The 12,507-nt window shown below is 34.8% G+C and overlaps 1 protein-coding gene across 1 annotated transcript; it reads right to left on the bottom strand.

The window, feature by feature from the left end:
* Positions 1-9,451: 9,451 nt before the first annotated feature.
* On the bottom strand, positions 9,452-11,999 carry LOC126693770 (heat stress transcription factor B-3). The gene is made up of 2 exons (XM_050389895.1): positions 11,502-11,999; positions 9,452-10,161 (listed from the first exon to the last, which is right to left on the bottom strand). Exons 1-2 carry the CDS (start codon positions 11,757-11,759, stop codon positions 9,706-9,708), a joined length of 714 nt encoding a protein of 237 aa, XP_050245852.1. The 5' UTR covers positions 11,760-11,999; the 3' UTR covers positions 9,452-9,705.
* Between the last annotated feature and the right edge of the window lie 508 nt (positions 12,000-12,507).

Here is a 12,507-nt window from a genome sequence, read left to right as displayed (position 1 = left end):
TTTTTTTTTTTTTTTTTTTTTTTTGTATTGGGTATGAAATACTGTCTTAGCATGACGGAAAAAGGATTTAGGTATGAAATGTGTAACAAATGTGTAATGAAATTCATACCCTTTGAATGAATTGGAATTTGAACTTTGTGTAGTTTGACTAGATAAAATATTTTTTAACTAACATAGTAACTTGACTCTAACAAGTTCACAATGCCTGAAATTGATACAATCCTATACCACGGTGGTCTGCTTAAGAATTCCAATGAGAACAAGGGATTGCCATTTGAAGGGCTGAGTATAAAGACCTATTATACCCAAATTGATCGTAGGTTGAAGACCCTTGATGAATTGAAGATGATAGTTATGGAAGAATTATATGTGAATCCTGTTGTACACAACATACAAATTACTTATCGTATGTCACATGAAGTCTTGAAGTACCGGATTAATTACAAGTATATGGTGATAGAAACAAACAAACATGTAAAGATCATGTTTGACAAGTTGGAGAGAATACCTGCAGTAAATGGTATTGAGTTGTACATACAGTTGGAGCTACGTGCAGAAGTTGGTATCGAGGAAATCCAGCAAACAACCACAAGTTTACAGTCATGATAAAAAAGCATGCACATATATAATGGGAGATTCATAAGCCTAAACAACAAAATCAACATGAGATAGATCCCCATTCAAAATAAGACTATATATTGCAACATTTCAAAATGGAATACAGAAAAAACTAGTTGGGACAAAGGGAGTAACAACATTCAAAAGTGAAAATCAATGAAATTTTCAGTTTTTATGCACAATCGATGCAACACTTCAATGCCACATCATTTGATCAAGTAGCACATAGATTAAAAGAAAAAAATTATGGTGATTGGAATCCATGCTGTTAGGTTCTAAAGATTAGGAACTAATGTATTAGAACTCTAATTTGTATAGTGGCAAATCATGATCAAAACAAGTTTTAGTCTTGTTTAGACTTGCTCGAAGTGTATGCGTTTTATGTAAAGTTGGGATCGAGTTACTGTAGAATTTATTGTGCAATTCTGTTTAGCTCGATTGATCGAGAATTAGACTTAATCGATCGAAACTCGGACATAATATTTTTCTGTGGAATTTTCCAACTCAACCCAAGCTCATTTGACGTGTAGGGTTTTATGTTTTGTCTTAAGTATAAAAGAGAAAACCCAAACCACGTTTTGGTTGCTTCTTATGCTATGTGTGTGAATCTTTTGTGAGATCAAGAGATGGTTGCCTTCACACATACTTAGGGTTTCCAGATTCGAAACTATGTCAAGAACTTGGTGATCGATTCAGTTGCTGCATTAAGAGCTTAAAGATATACAAGCGGGAGTGCTTGTACTTGTTGGAGAATCCAAGAAAGAAGGAGTTCGTGGTCTTGGAGCTTGCACGTGATCGTGTTAATAAGTTTCTACTGGTGGTAGCAATAAGATGTTAGTGGTCTAAGTCGCTATTATAAAATTTCGATTCTTTCATAATGGATTCAGGTTTACCTTGAGGATAGTTAGGTTAAATCCTCCCTAGGTTTTTATCGGTGTGGTTTCCTAGGTCATCATATCTTTGTGTTCTTTATATTCCGCTTTTTACATTGATATAATTATATGATTGTGTTAACCTAGATTTGAAATTTGGACTAAGTAATCACTTGGTTAATTCACTAGGTTAATCTGGTTGTGTTTCAAGGGGTCTAAAAACGTACACATGCGAGTGTATACTGTTTACAAACACATTTTTAACAACGCAATATGCATTTCAACATAAAAAAACCAATGAAAGACTCTTGATCCCATAGCAGTTTGAACAATGCCAAAAAGTATAACCATTTAAATAAATCACAACATTAACACAATAAGCATATAACAATCGACAGCATTGTCAATTTTCAATGTCAGACATCAAAGCATATGAACCAAACTATAAATTCAAGAGGGAACTAATTAGAAAAAGGCTATACCTTTGAAAATCGCAGACCCAAATAGAATTCTGAGCAAACTAGTTGTAAAACCTGCAATGAATAATAAGAATTCAAAATTACTAACTAAATCCCTCATCTTTCAAAGATACTAACAAATAACAACATTTGAAAGTACTAACTAAATCTTACAAAATATAAACAAATTGTTAAAGAACAACCACCAACAAAAGTATTCAAAACCAAAACGCAAACAAACACATAAAACAGTCTTTTTTATATATGAAAGAATGCTATTAAAAATAAATAAATAAAAATGCAAACAAACACAGTTTCAACTTTCAAGGATCAAACTTTCTTAGCATCCAAGAGGGAATATTTGAAAAGGATATACCTTGGTACAAAAGCTGAAAGAGAGACCATGAGTGACCAACAATGTATGACTGTAATTGAAGAACAGGAGAGAAATACTATGGAATAAACCGAATTGAAGAGAAAGATTGAATCTTGAAGGGAGAGACGTGAAAGAGGATGGAGTCTCCGTTAGAGTAAGAATAGAAAGAGTGTGTTGAAGTGCAATGTTAGAATGAGAATCAAAGAGAGTCTCTGTTAGAGTGAGAGTAACTAAGTGAGAGTGAGGAGAGTGACGAGTCAGGTCAGATTTTAGGTTTTAAGTGGTCAAAAACGTGTTTCTGAAACTTGATTTTAGAAGGGAGATAAAAACGTTGATTAGAAATCGAGTTTGTAAGATATCCAAGTGGAAAACTTTGTCCACGTCAGTATATGGAAAAACCACAAAATTGAGTATTAAAAACTTGATTTTTAGTCTGATCTCGAGTTTTAGAAACTGAAGATGTTAGTTTCCCACATTCTTTTAGAACTGGGCAACTAACGAAATTGTTAGCATAATAAGGTTATTTGGAAAAAAAAAAAAAAAATCACACGGCGAGCAATTCAAAATCCTCATTTTTTCAGCATACAAGACCCCACAACTAATGGAGCGTGGGAAAAGGAGAAAAAGAATTAAATATATATATGTATATTTATATATATATATATATATATATATGCTTCTTTTCTCCATTTTGAAGTTTGGTAATGACTTTAGGAAGTCATGATTGAACTCTAAACGAAAGAAGAAAGAAGGGAGCATTGTATTTCTTCTTCCCTTGACCACTTAAATTTTGAATCAAGCACATAAATCACAAGATGGGAAACTTAAAGAACTGCGTTTTGGAGTGCATGATGATTGATTTAGAATATGATATTTTTCCTTATATTTAGTTACTTTGATAACAATTAACACAAAAGTTAAAAGACACAAAAAATTAAATATTTGTGAATTCACAAAAATTGGTTTTTACATTTAGATTTCCTAACTTCTTTTAGTGGCATGTTAACACTTAATCAAGAATGTAAAAATAATAATTGAAGGATGCTTGCATTTATTTTATTAAAATGATATTTGCATTCTTAGATAAGCATGTAGTTACAACTTCATGCAATTTTTGAATTTGTAAACACATATTGTTTGATCAAATATTTACACCATTCTTATTGTCTTACTATTATATCTATAAAACAAAACACTAAACATTATAAATTTTTACCAAGAAAATTATTAAAATATTGGAGGGAACAAAAACAAAATGCATCGCACATTGTGTAGGAACTTTACTAGTATTTCTAAAATATTAAAGGGTAAACTATATATTTGGTATCTAACCTTTAAGTTGTATGTCAATTTGGTCACTAACATTTCAAATGTGTCAATTTAGTCCCTACCTTTTGGTGTTGTGTCAAAATGGCATCGACTTAAGTATGAATAAAAAATAATGACATTGCTAATGGCGATTTTAAAATATTACATTTTATTCCATGTAAATAAAATATTGGATTTAGCTTATATTGATCTTCATTACGAGAAACAAAAATTAAAAATTTTCTTTTTCTTTACTTTTCTTTTCCTTTGCTTTCTCAGGAACCAAACAGGGGTTAAATATCCAAAATTCAAAACTCAACTCAACTCACAATAAACCATGTTTACATAGCTGAGAGCATGATAGCTGGGTCTCCTCTTCCTTGTGCCAAAAAGCATCTAGATCTAGATAGAAGAGGGGAAAATCTTAAATTTCTAGATTTGCTGACAAAATGAGAGCTTGTATTGACTTTACATATAGGCTGATTTATTCATGTGAGGCCAACAAAACATTTTTATCCAAGATAGTGATTGATTCATGTGATTATTGACTAGGTCACTTAAAGATTCTAAAGAGCATAAGGCCTATATTTAGGGTAGGAGTTCAGCATTAGAAAAAGAATGTAAGTTCTTATTCATTATACATTTATACCTATAGAACAGGAAATCAGATTGCAAACTATGTTGCTAAACACAGGTCAATTGTGGAAAGATATGAGAACACAGGTAATTGTGGAAAGATATGAGAACACAGAAATCTACTTCTGATCTGGGATGTTGTCTTAGATCCCAACTGTGATTTAGCAAGAAATTTGAGTTATTTGCTAAATATGGTTTATTGTGAGTTGAGTTTTGAATTTTGGGTATTTAACACATGTTTGGTTCCCAAGAAAGCAAAGGAAACGAAAATTAGAGAAAAAGAAAACTTCTAATCTTTAGTTTTTGGTAATGAAGATCAATATTGAAAGGGGAAAAATTGAAGTAAAAGAGGAGACCACTGTTCCAATGGCTAATTGTGATTTAAAATGGTAACATTAGCCAAAATAGTGGCGTTTAGTTTAGTAACAAATGATATCATTTTGGTCCATTTATGTTTCGTGTAAATGAAGAAGATGACGTCGTTTTGGCATAAAGAGATTGTAGTGGGCCTTTTTGGTTAAATCAGGCTAGGCTGCCTCCTGCGGTACTGGGCCCAAATATTCTGAGTAAGGGAGTTGAGACCGGTTCAACTGCAACTCAATTTGGTCCGGCTTGTGCACAAACTATGTCTCGTCTGTCAAGAGCATGCTTACGGCGGACAAAACTGTTTTAGATGAGTCGTGGCAGGCAGATATAATAATAATAAGATAAAAGAAAGTATTTTGACTTCTTTATTAAAGTAAATAGATAATCCCTACTTAAGAAACGATAATCACAGTTTAATGACAATTATTTTTATAAGGAAAGTAAGGGAAACAAGTGGGTAATATATGGGTTAATTAAAAGAGGAAAGAAATCAGATTAAATCTGATCCACAAGACCAAAACCAGAGAGGGAAGAACACCTCTTCTCAAAATGAATAATCTCCCAAGGAGATTCTGCTGTGAAAATTAATCACTTTGATGGAAGCGGACCTGAATGGTTGGTGCACAAGAGAACTCTTTGTTTCCGGAAGAGAGCAAGACTTTGAGAGGGAGAGAGGGAATCAACCTATTGGTGCATGTCTGCTGCTCTAATTCTCTATCTTTTTCTTTCCTTCTCTTCTAATATTCCCCTTTCTTCTCTTTTTTCTTTCGACTTCTTTCTCTTAATACTTGTTTTCTATTTCTTGGTTTTCAAATTCCTAATATCGTAGTGATTGTGTCGTCCCTCTCCTGTACACGGCAAGGGCCTCTTTATAGTGCCTGCCGTGACCGGATTTTACTATTTTAGCCCTTAACCACATTTGTCTAGTCTGCGTGTGCTTGCCGACCACCACTGGTCCGTTTGTGTGCCACTCTCCATCGGCAGACAAAAGAAAACTATTTTGTTTGTTTGTTTGCCGTGGCACCCTTTCTTGCTATGGTGTGGGTGCCTTCTCTCTCCCTATCTCTCATGGCATGCACCTAGTGGTTCCAACTCAGTTTTGCTTCTTTTGGGTGGTATGTCATCCCAGCAGGACACTTTCCCCAAAAGAGCCAGAGCAAAAACCTCAAAATAGGTTTTTCCCCTCTCCTCACTGCCAAACCATACCCTCTTACCTTTGACCCATTACCTCACCGTGTCTTGTATTGGCTGGGTATAGGTTGGTGAGGTCTGAGCCTTACATGTGCCTCTCTTCCATGTATGTCCAAAATCTGCCTACTGCTCATGCGTTTGCCGTGGTTGGCCCGTATAGTTTATCGTCCATTTTTGACTATTTTCTAGTTCCCCTTTACTTTATGGCTTGCCCCAATTAGGGGCTGGGCCTTGTTTGACGGTGGGCTTTGCCTTTCTTCAGCCCACCATTTTTCCTGCTACCATCTCCTGCCATATCACTCTATCATTTCTGCTAAGAAGTTGTTTGTCTCAATCTTGCTGGGCCTCTTTGGGCTTGCCGTTTATTCTTCTCCCAATGGCCCACTACGTCTGTTGGTTCTTTTATTACATCACTGGCGAGCTCTTGCATCCCATTTGTTTTCTCTTGGGCGTCCCTGGCCCATTTGCTTTCCTTGAGCTTCCTCGGCCCTTTTCTTAACTTTGCATTCCCATGGGTTTTTACTAAGTTCTTTGAGTTTCCTTGGCCCAATTACATTATCTTTCATTCTTAGGGTTCATGGGCTTGCTATCAACCTTTTACTTTCTTTGCTTTGGGTCTGCCATGACCTATTCTCACTTTTCCACATCATATACTGTCCATGATTTGCTTTTTTTCTTTTTTCGGGCTCTTTTAAGCTCATTTACCCTCTTAAGGTCCATTTGTCTATCTCATGGGCCTATGATCCATTATTCCTGCTGCTTAGGCTTAATGAGTTTTCTATCCATTTGCCAACTCTTTTCTGTCCGTGTTGCTGAGCTTTTCCTTTCCACTTGGGCTTCCAAAATGGCCATCAATAGAGATTAAATTCCTCCTGAGAGAACGACATCGTTTTTACTCTTCTTCATTGTGCATCTCTTCTTGACTTGCTCTGTTCTTCCTCTACAACAAGCTTAGTTTTAGGATATCTCTTTATCATCAAACCAAGACATCAATTAGTTTTGGGTATAAGCCGGGATTGAACCCTAGATCTCTGATTCAACCATCAAAGACTTTACCAGCTGAGCTAACTAAAACCTATAGAAAACTTCTAGAGTTAGTTACTAATCTATGTAAGCTCTATATATAAATGGAGCTCCTTTGTTAATGTATTCTTTAGTGTGCTTGCAATACAATTATGGAGAATTATACAAAAACTCTCTAAACTATTCTTCCGCCAATGTTGTTTTTCTTTCAAGCTCACATTCTTTCAAATATAAACTAAATCCTTTTTTTTCAAGTGAAGGAGGTAGCTGAAATAAAATATAATATTTTAATATCACCGTAAGTCACATTAGCATTTTTCATCCACCACTTAACAACAAGTACCATTTTAACACAATAATAAAAGGTGTGGAGCGCAAAAAGTATTGACAAGGAAGTTGACAGGTTTTGACTTGATACTTTTGCTCACACCATTAATTTTTAGAGGTGGGATGCATGGTCAACCTTAAATACCCGTTATAAAAAAAATAGTGAGAGTGGAACTAATTTCAAAAGAGATTTGAGTATATTCAATTAGGGAAAGCCTTGAAATGATAAAGTTGGTGTCCTCGGGTTTAGGCCGAGGATGGGGATACAAGTCGTTAGTCTCTACTTTTCCAAAAGAAAATCCTCCATTGATCCAAGTGCTTCTTGGCTTTATATAGTTAGCCAAAATGCATCTGAACTCTACATGTGGAGGGTTAGGATCGAACTTCATTGATACTTGTCCCATCAGGGCCTTGGTAGAAGGTTTTTACACTAAGGTATGAGTTGTATGCACACTACTCTTAAGTCATTTCTCCATTAATGCAGCCAACTAAGTGGTTGTAGTGCATTTAATGCAGAGGGGATAGCTGTTTTGTCCTTCCTCTTTCCTCTCTTCTTTGCTCAATGTCAAGTAATCCTTTTTCACCCTCGGTTTGCACTGTGCTCCCCTTAACTCTAATTCTCGACTTTCCAAGGGTAAGTTGGTGTCCTCGGAATCCTTTGTCAACTGTGCTCTTTCTGCATTTGCATAAGGTAGCTGAGATCTTTCCGAGGACATTTTGTTGATGTTTCCCAAGGTTTGCTTCCTGGGAAATGTCCTTGATTACTTTATCAGTAGTTTTGGATCCTCGTCCCCCCCACAAAAGATTAGGGACTAAACTGACACATTTGCAACGTTATGAACCAAATTAACATACAACTTAAAGGTTAGGGACCAAATATGTAGTTTATCTAAGATTAAAATTTGGTTGTTCTAATGAGTTTAGTGTTTAACAAAGATATATCATCCAGTTTAGTACGAAAGTGACCCTTTCTTACCACAAAAATAGACAACTAATGCCATTGAAGAATTTTGCAAAATATTTGACAAAAGAGATGAAACATGCTTATCAATATACATAACTAGGGCTGTCTACAGATTGGGTCAAATTGGGTTTAGGATTGACCCGAACCTAATCCGATTGGATCAGGTGGATGGAAAATGGACTCGCAGCCATCTGAATATTCAGGTCGGATCAAAAGGATCCAGTCATTGGTTGAAGGGGTCAGAGTCGTCGAGTGATTTCAAGTTTGAAACACAACAACACAAATGAACATAGAAAATCAAAACCCAAAAAAGTGAAATCAAAACCCAAAGAAGAGAAATCAAAACTTCAAAACTCAAATAATACAAACCTAAATAACACAAACCTAAATAACACAAAACCACATTCCAAAACTACAGAAATCAAAGAGCACAAAGAAGACCACAAAACCCAAATCTATGACTATGAGACTAAACCAGAGAGAGAGAGAGAGAGAGAGAGAGAGAGAGAGAGAGAGAGAGAGAGAGAGAGAGAGAGAGAGAGAGAGAGAGAGAGAGAGAGAGAGAGAGAGAGAGAGAGAGAGAGAGAGAGAGAGGACTAGATCTGCACCACCACCATCAATCACAAGATCAACACGCAATCTTTAAAAAAAAAAATTACTGACCCACCATCAAATTGCACTATTTCAGAGCCTTAAAGGAGATTTCAAACAAATTAAAGGAAGCTTCACTTCAAGAGAGTGAGGTTTGAGCAAGACTTAACCCAGGACTAGTAATGAGCACTGTGAGTCAACTACAACAACATAAGGACTAAATTGGCAATGGTGGAAGTAAGGCCAACTTGGCAACTATAGCAATAAGAAGGAGGCTAGGGTTATGGATTTGAGAGACAGATCAAACAAAGAGATAAGAAAGAAAGACAGCATGAAAAAAAAAATGTTTTAGAAATTAAAAGGCTAAAAAACCTTTTTTTTTTTTTTTCTTTTCAAATTTTTAATCAAACGGGTCGGTTTGTATGAGTCAAGAATAATGGAACTCTGAACTCAAACCAAAACCAAATTTTTTAACATTTATAAACCTAGACTCGACCCATCTAACTATTTAGATCCAACTGTGGGTCTTTAGGTCGGATTAGGTCAAACAGGTGGGTCGGGTCTAATGAGTTGTTGGACATCCATTTTTAATAAGATAATGTGTGTGTAAAAAAATAGTAATAAATGATGATATGTAGCTAGAAGGTTAGATAACCAAAAAAAAAAAAAAAAAAAAAAAAAAAAAAAAAACTTTTAGCAACAATTGATGGAACACTATGGCTTTAATCATGAAAACATAGTCTATTTATAACCAATGGAGGCATGTTGTACTATATGCATACCAGTTTAACAAGCTTGTGCCTGTTTTGTCACCCTTTTAATTAAGAGTACATAACAATTTACATATGTTGCATGAACCATCTTCATAATTTGTTTTACATCTTAGTCTAAGCTATATATTGGTTTTGTCTCGTTAAGATAGTCTAAGCTACTTAATTTTTAGTAGCTGTATTGATATTTTACTCTACATGGAATTCATTTGCATGATTGAGACAGTAAAATGCTTGCGCTTTCACGAATCTCTGCCCTCTTTCTCTTCATCTCCCTCTCTCCTGGAACTTCCAATCTCACTCCAAACAACTTTGGTCTCTCATCTTCCTCTTCCTTCTCTGGATGTGCATACATGGCCACCAAATCAAGTAGCTCCTTACACTTCTTTTTCATGCTCAAAAGCTCAGAATTCAAGACTCCATTCTCTTTCTTGAGACGTTTATTCTCATCAATAAGGGTACTATACCCTGAAGATGATGAAGTTGATGATGACCTTTGATCTTCATCAAACTCTTGAGGTGCAGATTGGGTTGGTGCAACCGGTTGCTGCTTGTTGGACCATGCTTTTCTGCGACGAATTTCACATAGTAGCTCTTTTTCACCCTTTCGGAACATGTCATTGCAAAACTCCCATCGGTTTGTTGCAACCTTACGAAAGCCCTATGCATGACAAAACATGTAATGAGTTTACAATCTGTTTAGCAGTTTGAAAAGAGTACATAATAAGTAGTAAGTATTAGTATTGCTAGAATCCTACAAATTTTATTATACAGAAATTTTACAAATTTATATGTCATCAATCACCAAAAAGTAATACGTAGATTTGTTTATTATATTGTTAAAGTTACGTTAATCTCCATTACCATGTGTGTAAGTGTTTATAAAAAATATATATATATATATAAGGTGGTGATAGGTTTGAAATTTTCCTTTGGGAGTGAGATAACATTGTGTTAGCACAAAATATAAGTAGGATTAATAAATACGAAAAGAGTAATACTATAATTATTATTTTTGGATAATACTAAAATTATTTAAATTAGTAGAAAAGTGGAACTTAAGCTGCCAAATATACTACAACGTTTTGAGTATTATTTAAAAACTTATTTTCTCGGCTCATGTTGGAATATGCTGCTTAAACATTGGCCCAACCGCACTAAGGCTAATGTGTACAAGTAACTCAATTAGCTAGTCAAAGGTTTAGTCACCTTAAAAAAAGGTTATTCAAAGGTTTAAGCATTGACCTTCTCTATTTTTTGATCAATTAACTATTGCAAATTTTTTGACCCAGTTCTCACCGGGTCATACAATTTCAGGCGAGATGCCACCTTAACCCAGGTAGTAAAACCTTATCCCGTGTTATCAAAGGTCTGGGTTTGAAAAGCTCTTTAAGCTATATTCAATTAAAATCTTAACCCCCACCAGGAAAAAAAGAAAAAGAAATGAAAAGTCAAGAATAAATGAATATTCATCAAATGAACAGGAATATATAATATACTTTATCTTGGTCTTTGATATGTAAATATTCTGAAGACCATAATCTAATGTATTGTGTTGCTTTCAGCCCCAAAGCCCATGAATTTTCATATATATTTTCATTGGTTTGGACAACCCATGAAACTTCTTGCTCAAAACACATACATAAAAAAACCAAATAATTTAATTCATAAGTAATCTAGGCCCAATAAATATGGCCTTTGTTAGGTAAAGACAGGAGCAGTTAACCTTTTTCATCAGCAAGAAAAATGGACTCGAAATATTCCAAGTCAACCAACCAAAACGTAGAGATTTTTGTTTTAAAATCATTTTGGTTTGTGTTCATACTTACTTTTAGAGATCAAAAGGTATACCTTTAAGACCTAAAAAAAGATGGTATTAGCTTTTCTTTCTTTTCTTTTCTTTTTATTTTTTATTTTTTATTTTTAATGAAGATGGTATTAGCTAGAGTCTTAATTAGAACAGTGATTAATATGTATCTATTAATTAATAATGTTACATACATAGGTATTGAGCTGCCGGACAAAGCTAGAGAAGTTGCTATGCTTGAAAAGTGTTGGGAGGAGATCACGGGCAAATTCCGCCGGCTGCCACACCACGAAGGCCGTCCCTTCCACGTTCCACGATATCACGTCGTCTGTCACCGGATCCTCCACCAGCATGTAGGTCTTGAGCAAGAAAGGTGGTGGGCTTGACTTCCTCACATATTCTAACAAACCCTTTTCACACATACCCTCCATGTTGGAGTTATTGTATAACATGAAAAGAAACAAAGAAATTAACAAAGCGTTTTGCTTGATTATTTACTTAGAAAAAAAGAAACAAGTAGGAAGAAGAAAGATCAAGGATGATAATGAGAGAATAGAAGAAGGGCAGTTAAGAACTCCCAACCCCAACAATAGAACCCCAGCACGACTCCACAGTTCATGAGAAACGCAAGGGCTTAACCCCTTTCTCTCTTCTCTCTAAAAAGAAACTAATGGTTGAAACGTGTATATTATGCCTACCACTTCTTATATAGTAGAGAGAAAATTCATGTCATGCACATTTTTATACTATAAAATTGGTATGACTATACTGTGCACTTAACATGCGTGCATGTTAGACGAAGTGTTACTTAAAAGATTATACGGTTTCCACCCTATGATCCCATAATCAAACCCATCACTACGATTTCTAAGGCTAGGGTGATGAGTTTGACTGGTCAATTAATACCAATTTAGTCTGACAACAATGTGACCGGCCGTTCCATATATTCTAGAATAAAGAAGAAAGAAGAAAAAAAAAATACTAGAAGCACAATTATTTTCAAAACATTTTTCACAATCTCTTAAAGTATAAGTTATGTTTAGAGTAATATTAATTTCAATCAAGTCTATTGCATTGACATTACTTTTTTTAATAAAACTTAGGTACAATATTTAGGTGTTGTACTTTAAGTTTCTCTTTTGAAATTCTGTTATATGGATTTTTTTTCATGAAAAGGAAGTATATTTTTTAGTTAAGTAG

Source organism: Quercus robur, chromosome 7 (assembly GCF_932294415.1).
Source record: "Quercus robur chromosome 7, dhQueRobu3.1, whole genome shotgun sequence".
Lineage (NCBI taxonomy): Eukaryota > Viridiplantae > Streptophyta > Magnoliopsida > Fagales > Fagaceae > Quercus > Quercus robur.
The sequence above is the reverse complement of the archived record's forward strand: the minus strand, read 5'-3'. Positions and strand labels throughout refer to the sequence as shown.

What these genes read in the sequence shown, in the direction of transcription:
- LOC126693770 (XM_050389895.1), bottom strand. Translation starts at nt 11,759, where the DNA reads ATGTTATACAATAACTCCAACATGGAGGGTATGTGTGAAAAGGGTTTG. An exon ending in TCCGGCAGCTCAATACCTAT is followed by an intron (nt 10,162 to 11,501) that starts GTATGTAACATT and finishes TGTCATGCATAG; the next exon opens with GGCTTTCGTAAGGTTGCAAC.